Source organism: Zalophus californianus, chromosome 9, assembly GCF_009762305.2.
Source record: "Zalophus californianus isolate mZalCal1 chromosome 9, mZalCal1.pri.v2, whole genome shotgun sequence".
Taxonomy (NCBI): domain Eukaryota; kingdom Metazoa; phylum Chordata; class Mammalia; order Carnivora; family Otariidae; genus Zalophus; species Zalophus californianus.
This window is the reverse complement of record NC_045603.1, coordinates 216,689-233,477: the sequence shown is the minus strand read 5'-3', so window position 1 is coordinate 233,477 and position 16,789 is coordinate 216,689. Positions and strand designations below refer to the sequence as shown.

Genomic DNA, 16,789 nt, shown 5'->3' with positions numbered 1-16,789 from the left:
TTAAATATTCTTTGTTTTATATCATTTCTGATTATACAATATTTTCTGCTTTTAGAAATTCCAGTAAAAGAGAAACCCTACATTTGATGAGGTTTGCTGCTCATCTTATGTATATTAGCTCTCCATTTGGAATTATGTCATTATGCCACTGTGCTTTTCTTCTACTAAATGTTTCAGAGAAGGCACACTGGTGGCCAGGGCACCATCCAGCTTTGTTCAGGCTCAGTGACCAGGTAGCACTGGGTTCCTCTATGAGGGGCTGCAGTGGATCAGCTCATATGTGGATACATCTTCTATTCCTTGGCTCCCAGTGTATGGATAGTGGGTTGCTGATAAGCAGGAGACTCATCCATTCCTGTTTAGGACTGTCTGAGGAAACAGAAGCTTCAGGTACTAGGCATGAATCCCTCTCTATTCCTTGTGTAGACTGGAACAGGATTTCTGCCTCAGCAGGATGCCACTAATGGTCAGATCTACTTTCTTGATGTTTGTTTTTCCCCTTAATGGTAACTTTGATATTTACATTGTCTCATAGCACAACTAGAACAATTTTTGTTTCACAATTTGTCTAGGTGACTTCATGTTCTGTCACTTTTCCAGCAGTACTTCATTTTTACATTCTCTGGGAAGTTAGGAGGGTGAATCTCCCACAATTTAGGGAGGTAACATGTCCCCGGTCACCTTCCCAATAAGGAGTTTCTCCATGCGGTAGAGTTTTGCCCTACCCCTGGATTTTGACAAAGGGAGGTGTTTTCTTTCCACAGAGGATGGAACTAGACCCTTCCTTGGTCACCTGTGCCACCAAGACCCATCCCATCACAGTCCTTGACACCTTGTGAAATTGATTGGGGTGATTTCCTGTGCTTGGTTCCTCCCCCCATAGTACCCTAAGGTATCACTTGCTGGACACTTCTCCTGTTCTCTGACAGCAGCCTGGGGCTCTGCTAACAAAAGGTATTTTCAGAAGCTGGGTAGAAATGCCTGATAGGGTATGGCATGGCCTATAAGGAGGTGCAGGTGTGCATGTCATCTCCAACTTTTCAAGGTCTCTGGACCCCAAACAACCAAGAGGCAGAACCTGAGACTGGGACAGGAATAAATACAATGTCCATAAACCCTGCCACCAACTTGAGGTCCACCTTAAGGCATGGGCCCGCCTTCCACCCTCTTACTGTCATCTAATATGTTCAGGGGAGCTGGGAGGTGACCAGATGGGTGAGGTACCTGAGGTCCAGCAGAGCCCAGGCTGGGTGCCAGGGATGCTCCTTGGCCATCTCCTCACTGCCTGAGTCAGGGAGAAGTCCCGTGTCCTAGAAAAAGGAATGAATACATGTTGTAGGGGGCCTGGCTTTGTCCCAGAGATCCTGGCTCTTTTTCAAATCTGGGCCCCACTTGTCCCAAGACTTATTCTTGAGATCAGGTTAAGTGAGACGCAAATGGAGGAGACATGGCTCCTCCCCTGAAAAACCACGCTGAGGGAAGCCAGGTGCATGCCCAGCAGAAGTATCTACGTGCTGACCTCTAAGGGGGCTGAGTTCCAGTGAGGACGCTGGAGTGGAGTGATTTGGCTAAGATGAGGGAAGGCCAAGGAATGAGATAGGATATCCAGAAGTCAGGCTGATAGATTACCTGGGGTCAGAGGAGGGTCTCTGAGGGATCCTGGGGGCTGGCTGATGAGGTAACAGGGGTAAGAGCAGGCTGGGCTCAGGGCTTTCTGGGGGCACCATGGAAGAGGCATCTGAGCAGTCAAGATGGTCCATAGGGTGCAGGGGGAGGCCCAGGAGGTTCTGGAAAGTGCAGGTGGGTTGTAATAAGCCAGGCCAATAAAGAGAGAAATACAACTTTTGGATTTTCTTTATTTTGTTCATTTTTTTTCTCTTGACAGCTTAGAAAATTCCTTTAGAAAACTCTATTCCATCTCTGCTGAACTCAGGGTAAGGGAAGTCCAGAGGCTGCTGGAAGAGGGGAGGTGGGGGCTTTAGCCTTGGCTCTTCTCAAGCACCCTTATACGTCCTGGGAGAGAACAGTGCAAGTCTCCACTTCACACCTGAGGTGACAGGAGGATGCACTTTCTTTTTCTTTCTTTCTTTCTTTCTTTCTTTCTTTCTTTCTTTCTTTCTTTCTTTCTTTCTTTCTTTTCTTTTTTTTAAGATTTTATTTATTTATTTGACAGAGAGAGACATAGTGAGAAGGGAACACGAGCAGGGGGAGGGAGAAGCAGGCTTCCCACACAGCAGGGAGCCTGATGCGGGGCTCAATCCCAGGACCCTGAGATTATGACCTGAGCCCAGGGCAGATGCTTAACGACTGAGCCACCTAGGTGCCCCGAGGATGCACTTTGTAAGGCAGTGCTTAGTGTCAGGACGCATGCCCTCCATGGTCTCCCTCAGTCTGAGACCAGCCTGCAGTGTTGGCATGATGGGGTGTGTGCCTCTCCCACCCCTCCCCTGCTGGCCCACAGTGGAACCGTCTTCTTGGGTTTCTGGTAATTTCATCAGGGCTGCATCATGTTGCTAAAGCTGCAGATAACATCTCCCTGTGGGTAACTCTTCCCTGACAGAGCCCCTGAGGCTGGACCCAGGCTCAGAGTTGGAACAATGGGGTGGAAGTTTGGGGGCTCTGAGGGTCTGTAGGTAGAAGCAGGTTGGCTGGGATCTGGAATTGTGTTGAGGAACAATGCCATTTGCCACTGGACCCCATGGAAAAGGAGAAGGGGGCAGGTGGGCCTGGAGAGGCCCCTGAGCTCCTGGAGCTCTTGGGTATTATGCTGACTCCTGAGAGCTCCGCCTAGGCTCCACTGACAAACCCCAATCCAGGCGCGGGCACAGAGACCCACCCCCTCCTAGGCCAGGAGGAGCGACTGTCCCCCAGCACAGGTCCACCTTAACTGGGCAGCCCTGTGGGCGGGGCGCATTGTTGATGCCGTCTGGGCAGACCTGAGTGAAGGACCGACTTGCAGGCAGCACACACAGCTTCCAGCCTGCTGACCTGGCTCCTCACGCTGAGTCTGCAGCCCAGCACCATGATCCAGGGCGCCTTGGAGCCTGATGGCCTCGGCTGGGGCTGGGACGGGGAGGGTGACTGGGACGGCGCTGTCCTGACCCTGCTGGCGCTGGCTGTGGCGGCCGCCACGGCACTGGCCTTGCACTGGTTTGGCTCTGGGCAGGACCAGGAGGCAGCAGGACCCGCATCCAAAGCCCCTGGGGCCCAGCCTTTGCAGGTGGGAGGAGCCAGGCCAGCCCTGCTCCTGAAGTCCAAGGTCAGTGGTGGCATTGAGGGAAACAGCCCAGGGCAGGGGAAGCCAGACCCTCCGGGACATGGCCAGGGGAGTCTGGCTGCAGCAGGAGCCCAGGATCCGAAGCTCTGGGGAGGTGGACGTCTGGCTGCCACAGCTCTACCTCCACTCAAGACACCTGGTGAGGTGACCACTGGAGGGGCCTTGGGACAGCAGAAAAGTAATGCCAGTCCAGAAGCCCCCCGAGGTAAAGGAAGGGAGGCTCTCAGGCCAGGTACTGCCCTCGTGGGTAGAAGCAAAGTAGGGGGGACGTCTGGCCCCCTCCTGATCCACTTCAACCCTCGGAGTCCTGGCAGAGAGATGGAAGGACAAGTGGAGGTAGGAGGCGTCCAAGTCAAGGTGCCAACTCACCAGGGCCCGGTCCACACCACAGAACAGGACACCAGTCCCTGGCAACGAGGTATAGGGTCACCTGGCTCACTAGAGAGAGGCCCCAGCAGCCGGCGGTGGAAGGTTTCTAGCTCAGGAGCTAGAAACCGCCACTTCCCGAAGTTGGACTCCCTGCGCCTGGGCACTGTGGTGAGTGTGTGGGATGCTGTGGATGCAGCCTGCAGCCTCTCCACAGGCTCTCAGAGGCCCCCTATCCCCCAGGAGCTGCCTCCATCACACACCACGCAGACTAGGCCCCTGGCTGAGGGCACAGAGAAGGGGTGCAGGGTGAGCAGCCTCCACCCAGCCCCAGCCCTAGCTCTGGAAAGCAGGGAGGTTGGGTCCCAGGCTCCCAGGAAGGCTCAGGGATCTCCAGCCTCCGTGGAAGGCTGGCCCTTGGAGAGGAGGGATTTTCTTGTCACCAGGAGCTTCAGCCAGGCCCCAGGCTCCATGGGCCCATGGCCAGAGGGGTCTCAGGGGAGACTCTTGTCTCAAGGGCAGGGGACAACAGACACCAACAACACAGTAAAGGCTGGGGCTAATGGCTCTGGAGATGGCTCTTTCTTCAGCTCAGGGCCCAGTGGGACAGAGGAGGAAGCGGGCCACGGCGTGAGAGAAAGGAGAGAATCCCAGCAAGGCCAGGGGGAGCAGAGCAGTGAGCAGGAGGGAGGCCCTCAGGACAGAGGAAAGCCCTCCACAGACACCGGCCAGGGAGCCCCCTCCCTGAGTCCCTTAGCCACACCCTCCCCGCGCATCCCTAAGCCCCTTCCACCCTTGGCTTCCCCTCTGACAGCGCGTTCCCAAGGAGGTCTCTTACCTGTAGGCCCAACCTCCTCGCCTTCAGACTCTTTGTCCCTCAGAGTTAGCCAGGGTCCTGCGGAGGATGAAACTCTCAGGCCAGTGCAAGCCCCAGCTGCAGCCCCAGCCCCAGCCCCGTTCCCTTCCTTAGCCTCAGCCCCAACCCCAGCCCCAGCCCCAGCCCTAGTGTCAGCCCCAGCGCCATCCTCAGCTGCAGCCGAAGCCCCGGTCGCTGCCCCCAGTAGTGGGTCAAGGCCTGCGGCACAGGACCATAGTGCGGCTCTCCGCAAGGACAAGCAGGAGGGGCAAATCCCAACCAGCTGGGAAAATCTTATTTCCATGGTTCTTAGGAGTCACCCTTTCCCCAGGCAAGAGAGACCCCAGGGGAGAGCCCCAAGGGCAGCTCCCGAGAGCCCTAGAGATCCCAGCACCGGTGCACCCTCTGAGAACAGAGAGTCTGGTTCTGCCCCTGAAGGGGCCGCCCCCAGCCTGGAGGTCAGGAATGGCTCCTCAGGGCCAGACACAGAGGCTGGACGTCGGCAACAGCAGAGCCGCTTGGAGACCAAGGAGGCTCCCACCCCAGAGCCTCCCTCAGGTCCGAGAGGAGAGGCAGTCGAGGAGAAGCGTGCAGAAGACCCTCTGTTGCCCGGAGCTGCAATGCCCGGGGCCCCATCACCGCGCCCTGAGCAGAGGCAGCCTGGCCCCCAACCGTCCCCCACTGGGAGGGGCGCCTCACAGCCGGTCCCGCCACCGCGGAAACGCAGCGCGGGTGAAAGAGCCGAGAGCTCCGAGCGCGGTGTCCGCCAGGCTGTGCCGGCGAGGCGCCAGGGAGAGGCTCCAGGGGAGAAGCCCCGCCCTGCAGGCAGCGGTATAGTAGTCCCAGGAAAGCAGAAAGAGGCCGGCAAGCTCATGGTGCTTCTGCAGAGGCCGGGGAGCGGGGGGGAGGTGGAGGGGCCCCGGAAGCCCAGCTCCCTAGCCCGCGAGCCGGCTTCGGCAGCAGCTCTACGACAACGCCTGGACCTGGGCAACTGCCTGGACGTCCTGGCCTTCGCCCAGCGGCACGCGGAGCCCGGCCTGCTGCAGGAGACATATTCCTTGATGAGCGACAATCTGCTGCACGTGCTGGGAGACCCGAACCTCTACCGGCAGCTGAGCGGGGCAGACCGAGAGCGCATCCTGAGCCTTCGGACTGGCCGGGGCCAGGCGGTGCTGGGGGTCCTTGTGCTGCCCAGCCTCTACCGGGTGAGCCGCTCAGGGGTCACCAGGGGCCCTTGTGGGGAGGCGGTTCCTACTCCAGGGCCTGCACCCCTGCCTTCCCGCACGCACCTGCACGTGTTCAACCCCCGAGAAAACACCTGGCGGCCCCTGACTCAGGTGCCGGAGGAGGCCCCGCTGCGGGGCTGTGGTCTCTGCACCATGCACAACTACCTGTTCCTGGCGGGGGGCATCCGTGGCTCTGGGGCCAAGGCCGTCTGCTCCAACGAGGTCTTCTGCTACAACCCACTGACCAACATCTGGAGCCAGGTGAGGCCCATGCAGCAGGCCCGTGCCCAGCTCAAGCTGGTGGCTCTGGACGGGCTGCTTTACGCCATCGGTGGCGAGTGCTTGTACAGCATGGAGCGTTACGATCCGCGCACGGACGCCTGGACCTCACGCGCGCCCCTCCCTGCGGGCACCTTCCCTGTGGCCCATGAGGCTGTGGCCTGCCGTGGGGACATCTACGTCACCGGGGGCCACCTCTTCTACCGCTTGCTGAGGTACAGCCCTGGGAAGGATGCGTGGGATGAGTGCCCCTACAGCGCCAGCCACCGGCGTTCCAGCGACATGGTGGCGTTGGGAGCCTTCCTCTACCGCTTCGACCTGCTGCGGGGCGTGGGCGCTGCGGTGATGCGCTACAACACCGTGACCGGCTCCTGGAGCCGGGCGGCCTCCTTGCCGCTGCCCGACCCGGCCCCACTCCACTGCACCGCGCTGGGCAACACCATTTACTGCCTCAACCACCAGGTCACGGCCACCTTTACGGTCTCCGAGGGGACTGCCCAGTTCCAGGCCAGGGAGCTGCAGCCCTTTGCTCTGGGGAATAAAGGGGTCCTCTCTCCATTCATCCTGACTCTGCCTGCCACCGATCCACTGCAGACTGCCCTCTGAGCTGCTGCTCTCGGGGGAAACCCTGGGGCTGGGAGTCTGCTGGCAGGTGGGGCACAGAAGGTGGCTGGGATCCAGAACTTTCTGCTGTTGTTTCTGGGACAGCTTTCTTTTTCTGTTTTAACAGACTCATGATTTCCCCCTTCCATACCCCCCCCCCCAGCCCTTAAGAGAGACTTCTCCCCCTGGGAGCTCAGGCTCCTTGTACCTACCTGTGAGCTGGTTGCTGGGCATCCCTAGCCCGTTTCCCACCCTCCCACCACAGAATGCTGTCTACTTCCTTTATGACTTAGTTGTTGCCCTCACACCTCAGCTGGCTCACATACCCCTCCTCCAGGATGGTGCTCCTTCTCTGGGCTCCAGGGCCAGTCTCCCTCTGGCAGCACCACACTGCCTGGAAAAACATCTGTCTGTGGGTCTACTGGTACTCTGAGAGCCAGGGACTGATGCTGTGTCCTTAAGGACCAGGATTTGGCCTGTGGAGGAGCTGAGTGACTGCTGAGAGGAGGAAGGAGGTGGCTAGAAACAAGTCACACTTCCTGTCTTTTGTCCCTAGGGCTCCAAGCTGGGCAAGGAGTCTATAAGGGAGTGGGAAGGGGGAACAAGGAACAGAAAAGTTCCCAGGAAAATGTCTTTGCCTCAGGCCTCAGGAACCTGGCTTGGCTTGGGAACAACTCTGTAGCCCTCCTTTGTCTAACTGATCCCAGAGGCCTAGAACGCTTGTCTTTGAAACCATTCTGCTCTCTGCAGCCCCTGACTGTAAGCCCAGGCCAGGCCTGGCCAGGACCCCTTGGGCTCATGCCCCTCTGTGGGGTCTCTCCCACCTGCTCTGCCCCTCTAGAAGCCAGTCTCACTCCCCACCAACGCCCGTTCTCACGTGAGACCCAGGTTTCCCTGAGCTCTTTCCCTTAGTAGCCGTGGACTTGGAAGAGACATCTCATTTCATTCTTCTCCTCTGTGAGTTGGGGGCTAATGAACATCTGTTACTCAGGAGAGTTGGTGAGAACATAAGGTCACATATGTGAGCACCCAGCACAGTGCCCAGGATGAATAAATAATGTTCCCCTTTGCCTATTTTGGAATCCACCATAGGAAGGTAAATAAATCTGACTGAATACTGCTACCTGTCCCACCCTCTGACCTGGTTTGTCTCTATCTGGCCCTGTTTTTGCTTTTTATTCTATGCTTGGTGCTACTGGCACTAAATATGTTTAATTCATTGAAAGCATCTGCATCTTATAATTCTCATTTTTGTTCGCAAGGTTTGATATGCTGCTGGGTAGGACAGAAAGGGGTCCTCAGGTTGTTCTTAAAAATAAGTTTATTGAGAAACAAGTACTGTTAATACAGCTATATTTAGGTCGCTGTTACTCTGCCAGCAGAGAAGGCTCCATGCCTTAGGGGCTTCTCCACATTGGCAGATGGCAGCATGGTGGCCGTGGGTGGGCAGGGGGCCTACTGTTTATGCTTGGTCTCATTGAGCAGCTCTTGCCAGTTCTTCTCCATCTCCTCCTTGCAGTTGAGGAAGGCATCCTCCAGCCGGCGCATGGACTCTGCCAGTGAGGGGTTGGTGCGCATCACCACCATGTCGTAGGCCATCCATGTGGCTTGCACTGCAACAACCAGACAGGCCCTGATCAGGCTGCAGAGCGGGGCTGTGGCTCTGGAAGGCCCCAGGGAGGGCCACACGCCTCCAACCATGCTAAGCATCCCAGGGACTAGATCCTGCTGAGTTACCCAATTTCTCTAAGGAGAGAAAACTGGTAGGCTACGTGTTATAGTGTGCATAAAAACCCCTATTAAAACTTCTCCCTACACAGGGCAGAACTGAAACTTCCCTGACCTCACACAGGTCTTAACTTCTGGATGCATCAGCCCAGGACATTAAGGCTGGAGGCCAGTCTGATATAAAATATTGGGAAAAATTAGAGCAAACATAAGTCCTTACCCATCAGCAGTTCATAGCTAGTGGTTGCAGGGTGAACCCTGAGGAGTCATAATGCTTATCCAAGCTCACATGGGAGTGACTACTTTTACTCTAGCAAGGTTCTGAGCTTCATGTTACCTTATGCATAGTGGCCTGGGAGGCCTGCTCACTTCTATCTGGGTACCTCTGTGCTTTCATTAGGGCCAGTCCAAAGAAGAGATAGGCAGAATGAATAATAATAATTGCACATGAATATCCACACATGCCCAAGGTCAGCAGCATGAGAGACTTGATGTTTTACAGAAAGTAGTATCTGTTTGGTTAGGGAAAAATTGTTAGAAAAGCTTTGTGCAGTATCTCAACAGATAGAGGGCATATAGCTATATATGCTTGTACAGGAATTCTTGAACTTTTGGATGCATGAGAGTCACTTGGGAAACCTGTTGAAATGTAGGTTATTGGCCCCTCCCACAACTCAAAGAAGTTCTTTTTTCTTTTTTTCAAGATTTTATTTATTTGACAGAGAGAGAGAGAGACAGAGAGGGAACATAAGCAGGGCAGAGGCAGAGGGAGAAGCAGACTCCCCACAGAGCAAGGAGTCCAATATGGGGCTCGATCCCAGGACCCTGGGATCATGACCTGAGCCAAAGGCAGATGCTTAACAACTGAGCCACTGAGGCCTCCCTCAAAGAGATTCTTATTTACCAGGTTGGGAATGGTGCCCAGGAACCTGTATCTTAATAAGTAGACCACCCTTTCAGACAGCTGGTGGAGCATGCACCTGGGAGTCAGAGCAGTTGGCTTCTGGGCTCTCTGCTTGCTACCTATGTGGCCAGGAACAAGTGACTTAAATTTACTAACCTCATTTGTAAAGGATAGACAACGTCCCAATCTCACAGCTTGCTATGAAGATTAAATGGATGATATATGTAATTTGCCTAGAACATATTAGGGTGTTCAAGATAGGAGAAACTCTTACTACAAAATTAATAATTGAGATATTCAGGGCAAAGGGTTAGGGCAGTAAGAAATAAAAATTCAGGAGAAAAAAAGAGCTTGCAGAAATGAGTCTCATAATGTTCTGCATGGCAGTTGGAATTCTAGCTCTGAGTTTCCTAAGGCCAAAGCAGAGGAAACATGCTCAGGTTTAAGACTCAGTGACCATAAAATAAAAACAAACCCATTAAGACACTTTTATCTTAAGAAAAAATTTTCTGATAGGTGTATTTTTTGAGAAGTATGTAATAGAGATGAAAATGTTCTTGACAACATCCTATTTTATTTTTTTAAAAGATTTTATTTATTTGACAGAGAGAGAGACAGCAAGAGAGGGAACACAAGCAGGGGGAGTGGGAGAGGGAGAAGCAGGCTCCTGCGAAGCAGGGAGCCCGATGCAGGGCTCGATCCCAGGACCCCGGGATCATGACCTGAGCCGAAGGCGGTCGCTTAACCACTGAGCCACCCAGGCACCCCATCCTATTTTATTTTTTATAAGATTATTTTTAGAGGAGCGCCTGGGTAGCTCAGTTGGTTAAGCGACTGCCTTTGGCTCAGGTCATGATCCCGGGGTCCTGGGATTGAGCCCCGCATTGGGCTCCCTGCTTCGCAGGAGCCTGCTTCTCCCTCTCCCACTCCCCCTGCTTGTGTTCCCTCTCTCACTGTGTCTCTCTCTCTCAAATAAATAAAATCTTAAAAAAAAAAACCAACAAAAAACAAAAATCTGTTGTAGGAGAGGGGCGGACATCACTTAGGGATGTGGTAAGTGAATTTGCTGTGTGGGCCTGGAAGATAGAAATGGAGAACAGAGACTACAGGAACAATGGCAAGAGGGTCAGCTGAGCCACGTGAGGAAGGGGTAAGATGGGCCTGGGGTTTACAGCCATACGTGAATTCTCACCTTTGGCAAAATAGACCAATCAACGTTTTAAAATGTAAATGGTGAAGTTCTACCTCCCAGTCTCAGGCCCCAGATTGTCTTACAGATGAATTTTACCAAACTTTGGAAAGAACAGTTAAGTCTTATGTAATAGAAGTGATTCCAGAAATTAGGAAAAGAAGATTGATAATCTCACTGTATGGGTATAGTAGCTTTCCATTCACATTATAGGAAATTTGAGAACAGAGATAAGCAAAAATAAAAACATAATTTTCCCTAAGCTCATTTGTTCTAAAATCAAAGATTATATGAAAAAAATATAGGTCTATTTCACATCAATATAGATGTAAAACTCTAAATATAACATGAACTAATCAAATCTAACAATGAGTTAAAATAGTATGTTATGATCAAATAGAGTTTGTAAAAGAAATTCAAGGAAGACTGAGTATTAGAAAACCAGTCAGTGTAATTAATCACATTAATAAAAATGGGGAAATCAGAGGAATATCTCAGTTAAAGCCAAAAAAAAGGCAGTTAACAAAGTTTAATACCTAGTTATGATTTAAAAAATCAAAATTCTAACAAATTGGAAATAGAATGAGACACCCTTAACTTACTAAAAGTGATATACCAAAACCTATGATGAACATTATACTAAATGGAGAAACTATGTATATATTCCCTTTAAAATTGGGATCAAACAAGGATACCTCCAACAATGTTACTGGTATAGGAGATGCTGGTAAATGGAATAAAGAATTTGGAAAAGAAGTAAGAGGTGTAAAGATTGGAAGGTAAGAGATAAAACTATCAGTATTTGAGGATGCCTGGGTGGCTTAGTCAGTTAAGCGACTGACTCTTGATTTCAGCTCAGGTCATGATCTCAGGGTTGTGAGATCAAGCTCCCCTGAGGATCCGCACTCAGCAGGGAGTCTGCTTGAGATTCTCTCTCTCTGCCCCTCCCCCTGACTTAGAGATCTCTCTCTAAAACAAACAAAAAACCCCCAAACTATCAGTATTTGTAAATTATAAAAATGTATATGAACAAATAAAGATCCAATAGCTAAATCAATCTTAAAAAATAAAAGCTAGAAGGGGGGAAATATGCCTTATCAGATATCAAGACCTCCTATAAAGTCATATATATATATATTTTTAAAGATTTTTGTTTATTTATTTGAGAGAGAGAGATCACACAAGCAGGAGAAGGGGCAGAGAGAGAGGGAGAAGTAGACTCCCCCTGAGCAGGGACCCCGAAGCAGAACTCGATCCCAGGACCCCAAGATCATGATCTGAGCCGAAGGCAGATGTTTTACTGACTGAGCCACCCAGGTGTTCCCCTATAAGGACATATTTTAAAAAATAGTGTGGCATAGGGGTGCCTGGGTGGCTCAGTTGGTTAAGTGTCTGCATTCGGCTCAGGTCATGATCCTGGGGTCCTGGGATTGAGCCCCACATTGGGCTCCTTGCTCAGCGGGGAGTCTGCTTCTCCCTCTCCCTCTGGCTGCCGCTCCCCCTGCTTGTGCTCACTCTCTGTCAAATGAATAAATAAAATCTTTAAAAAAAATAGTGTGGTATAGACAAATAGACCAATGGAAGAAAAACAGTAAGCTCAGAGATAGGCCTAAGTATATATGGAAATTTAGTATATGATAAAAAACCAAAAATCAATGAAAAAAGACAGTTACTACAGATGAATTAAAGATATAAATATGAAAGAGAAAATAACATCTGTGGGTCAAAATTTAGCAGAATATCTGTGATCTTGGGACTTCTTAAAAACCACAAACCATAAGGCAAAATATTGGTGATGAGTCTTTCTATCAAAAATTTTTTTTCAACTAAGGACAACATGGACAGTTTTCATACAAATGATAGAAGAAATTTATAATGCTTAAAGATGATAATGGGTTAATATCTATAATATACAAGAAAGTACTTCTAATTAATAAGACAGAAAATCCAATAATTAAAAAAAAACCCGGAAAACAATGAGTGTTGGTGAGGATGTGGAGAAATTGGAGCCCTTGTACACACACTGCTGGTGGGGATGTAAGATGGTGCATCATGGTGTAAAACAGTTTGACATTCCTCAGAAAGCTAGACCCAGAATTACCATATGACCCAGCAATTCCACTTCTAGGTAATATTCCAAACAACAGAGAGCAGGTTCTCAAACAAATACTTGTATACACATGTTCATAGTAGCACTATTCACAATAGCTAAGAGGTGGACACAACCCAAATACCCATCAAAAGATGAACGAATAAATAAAATCATATATCCATACAATGGGATAATTATTCAGCCATAGGAAGGAATAAAATACTAATATATTCTATGGTCTGGATGAACCTTGAAAATATTATGCTAAGGAAAAGAAGCCAGAGACAAACTGCATTTACATGTTATATGATTCATTTATACAAAATACCCAGAATGGATAAATCCATAGAGACTGAAAAGAGATTGGTGGTTGCCAGGGGCTGGGGATAAAGGCATATGGGGGTGACTGCTTAGGGGTACAAAGTGCCTTTTTTCAATGATGCACATATTTTGAACTAGATAGAGTTGGTGTCTGTACAACATTGTGAATGTATTAAATGCCACTGAATGTATACTTTAAAATGATTAATTACACGGTGTGTGAATTTCACCTAATTTTTTAGAATTTAAATTTAAGATGTAGGTATTATAATTATCTTCATTTTTCAGAAGTCGAAACAGAGGGGCAGAGAGGTTAAGTAGCTGCTAAGGTCACACAGCTAATAAGTGGCACAGGCGGGATTTTATAGTAATCAAGCTCCAGTGTCCATGGTTTGTTTTTTATTTAATTATTTTTTACATTTTATTCCAATAACTTTATAGTTCTACCCTTCACATTCAGGTTATTTATTTATTTATTTAAAAGATTTTATTTATTTGAGAGAGACAAAGTGAGAGAGTGGGAGGGAGAGGGAGAGAGAATTTGAAGTAGACTCTCCACTGAGCACAATGTGGGGCTCAATCCCACAACTGCGAGACCACGACCTGAGCCAATACTAAGAGTTGTACACTTGACTGACTGAGCCATCCAGGAGCCCCTGGTTATTTATTTTTAAGTAAGCTCTATGCACTACATGGGGCTTGAACTTGTGACCCCAAAATCAAGAGTCATATACTCTACTGACTGAGACAGGCACCCCACCAGTGTCCATATTTTTAACTACCTACAGTACACTGCTTCTTATGGTCCACAAGAAGAAATCCAAAGGACTAACAAGCATATGAAGAAAGTCTGGAACTCTACTCAAATAGATCCTCATAGTACAGTTGAGTTTAAAAAGGAAATTACAGGGGCGCCTGGGTGGCTCAGTTGGTTGGATGACTGCCTTCAGCTCAGGTCATGATCCTGGAGTCCCGGGATCGAGTCCCACATAGAGCTCCCTGCTTGGCAGGGAGCCTGCTTCTTTCTCTGACCCTCTCCCCTCTAGTGCTCTCTCTCTCATTCTCTCTCTCTCAAATAAATAAATAAATAAAATCTTTAAAAAAATAAAAAGAAGGGGCACCTGGGTGGCTCAGTCATTAAGCTTCTGCCTTTGTCAGGTCATGATCCCGGGGTCCTGGGATCGAGCCCTGCATCGGGCTCCCTGCTCAGCAGGAGGCCTGCTTCTCCCTCTCCCACTTCCCCTGTTTGTGTTCCCTCTCTCGCTGTCTCTCTGTGTCAAATAAATAAATAAAATCTTTTTTTTAAAAGATTTTTTTAATTTATTTATTCATGAGAGACACACAGAGAGAGAGGCAGAGGGAGAAGCAGGCTTCCCGCTGAGCAGGGAGCCCGATGCGGGACTCGATCCCAGGACCCCGGGATCATGACCTGAGCCGAAGGCAGACGCTTAACCATCTGAGTCACCCAGGCGCCCTAAATAAATAAAATCTTTAAAAAATAAAAAGGAAGGTATAGATTGGAGATATAATGCAATATAGTTTACATAACTTAAAAATATATGCGTAAAAACAAAAGTACAAAATTTACAAAAATACACAGAAAGGGAATAAGCGAAAAAAAATGGAAATAAAAAAATGGAAACAAATAAGTGAAGATTGTTATATGGATCAGTGATGATAACACGCTGTGAACTGAGAAGCCAAACTCTCTGCCAGAGAACAATTAAGAAAAACAAGTCAACAAAACCCAAATCATTAGAAAACAACAAATGAAGGACCCACTATGGTAGAGAGGGGATTATCTATTATCTATTACCAATCCCAAATTGAAAACAAACAAACAAACATTTTCCTTACTGTGCCATGGAAGGAGGTACCAAGGGAAACAATCATATTCCAATACCTATTTCACTGTTAGCACTGTTCTAGGCAAGGAAGATGTCAAGAAGCTTAAGACACAGGCTCTCTAAAAATGCATAAAAAGTTGGGATGCTTGGGTGGCTCAGTCGGTTAAGAGTCTGCCTTCGGCTCAGGTCATGATCCCAGGGTCCTGGGATGGAGTCCCTCATTGGGCTCTTTGCGCAGCAGGGAGTTCGCTTCTCCCTCTGCCTGCTGCTCCCCCTGCTTGTGCTCTGCCTCTCTCTCTGACAAATAAATAAATAAAATCTTAAAAAAATGCATTAAAAAGTCAGGGAGCTAAGACACATTCATTCATTTAAAAAATACCTATTAAACACCTGGTATGGGTCAGTACCTGTTTAAGTTCTGGGGACAGAACGAGAGGTAATGTCAAAAAGTCTTGTCCTCATGACCATTATATAATAAATAACAATAAGTAAACTTATAGAGTATGTTTAAAGGAAATAAATACTAAGAAGAAAAATAAATCAGTGAAGGAGGGTTGAGAGTGGCAGGGAAAAAGGATTTGAAATTTCATGAAGGGTGCTCAGGAAACACTACACTGAGAAAGTGACATTTAAATTACCTTTTGATGAAATTCTTAATGTTAATGTAGCTCAATTTATCAATCTTTTATTCTGGTGTTTTGCATTTTGCCTCTTGTTTAGGAAATTCTACCCCACCCCCAAAGTCACAAGATACTCTCCCTTATTTTCTTCCCAAGTTTTATACTTATTTTTGACACTTAAATTCTCATTATTCTGAAGCTATTGTGTGTATATGTGAGTAGGGATCCTTTTTTAATTTTATTTTTATGGATAACCAATTTCTCAAGCTTCCTTATTAAATAGTTCCTTCTTTTCCTCCACTGATCTGCCATTTCACCTCTGTTATTTATAAAAATTCCTGGGTGCCTGGGTGGCTCAGTGGGTTAGGGTCTGCCTTCGGCTCAGGTCATGATCCCAGGGTCCTGGGATCGAGTCCTGCATTGGGCTCCCTGCTCAGCGGGGAATCTGCCTCCCCCTCTGCCTCTGCTGCTCACGTGTACGCTCTCTCTCTGTCAAATAAATGAATAAAATAAATAAATAAATAAAAATTCTTGTGTATTTGTATGTGTGTGTATGAGTGTGTTATGTGTGTGCAAATGTGTGTATCTGTGAATGTGTATGTGTGTGTTTATGAGAGTGTGTCGTGTGTGCATGTCTGTGTGTATGTGTGTGAGTGTGTGTGTGCGTGTTTCTGGGCTCTCTGTTCTATTCTGTTGCTCAACTTGTCAAAATGACACTGTCTTAACAATACAGTTTTATAGTAAATCTTGCTAAGGGTAGGGTAAATTCCCCGTCCTTGTCCTCCTCAGAAATATCTTAGCATTTTGGCTCTTAAGTCTCTCATAAATGTTTAGAATAAACTTGTCAAGTTCCATGAAAAACCCTGTTAGGATTTTCACTAAAACTATTTTAAAGCCTAGGATGAAATTTGGGGAGAATAGACACATTGGTTGCTCTAAGTCTTTCTATTCATGAATGTTGCTATAGCTCCATTATTTGATCTTTAGTATCTGTTAGTCAAGTTTTATAATTTTCTGCATTTAGGCCTTGTACATTTCTTGTTAAATTTCTTCCAGGGGAATTCATAGATGTGTGTGTGCACACGCTTGTGTGTGTGTGTGTTACTGTTGTAAATGCCTTTAAGAAATGTGCTCTAATTCTTTGTTGCTGGTAGGTAAAAATGCAGTTAACTTTGTATACTGATCTTATCTGCAGCTACCTTGCTAAGCTTTATTATTTCTAATAATATATGTTTTAGATGCTCTTAATAAATGTGGTATCCAGCCTCCAAGTTGACCCCAGTAGTCCCTGTCTTCTCATAATCACATCCTTATGTAGTTTTCTCTCACATTGTACTAGAATAGGTCGGTGTGATGAGTAAAATATGGCAGAAATAATGGTATGTCACTTCTAACATTAGCTAATAAAAGACTGTACCTTCTGTCTTGGGCAGATATATATACCTATATATATATATATAGTATTATACTCTTATATTTAT

General features: G+C 48.2%; 3 protein-coding genes across 7 annotated transcripts in view; 1 reads left to right on the top strand and 2 right to left on the bottom strand.

The window, feature by feature from the left end:
- The window catches only part of ODF3B (outer dense fiber of sperm tails 3B), a 28,668-nt gene extending 21,824 nt beyond the window's left edge, over positions 1-6,844 (bottom strand). The window contains exons 1-4 of one of the 3 annotated variants that reach the window (XM_035721903.1): positions 6,820-6,836; positions 5,483-5,611; positions 4,482-4,538; positions 1,225-1,310 (exon numbers count right to left, since the gene is read on the bottom strand). The gene's annotated coding sequence lies outside the window, so the exon portion shown is untranslated. Of the gene's footprint in view, positions 1-1,224; positions 1,311-4,481; positions 4,539-5,482; positions 5,612-5,890; positions 5,985-6,819 lie in introns of those variants that run through there. The other 2 variants (XM_035721902.1, XM_035721901.1) reach the window with 2 other exon arrangements.
- On the top strand, positions 3,023-6,755 carry KLHDC7B (kelch domain containing 7B). The gene is made up of 2 exons (XM_027594344.2): positions 3,023-3,945; positions 4,525-6,755. The coding sequence occupies exons 1-2, from the start codon at positions 3,023-3,025 to the stop codon at positions 6,608-6,610; spliced, it is 3,009 nt and encodes a 1,002-aa protein (XP_027450145.2). The 3' UTR covers positions 6,611-6,755.
- Positions 6,845-7,922: 1,078 nt separating the features above from the next.
- SYCE3 (synaptonemal complex central element protein 3) overlaps positions 7,923-16,789 on the bottom strand; it is a 33,280-nt gene continuing 24,413 nt past the window's right edge. For all 3 annotated transcript variants that reach the window (XM_027594455.1, XM_027594453.1, XM_027594454.1), the window contains one exon: positions 7,923-8,220. In XM_027594455.1, the coding sequence (XP_027450256.1) occupies positions 8,063-8,220 (158 nt within the window). In that variant the 3' untranslated portion in view covers positions 7,923-8,062. The remainder of the gene's footprint in view (positions 8,221-16,789) is intronic.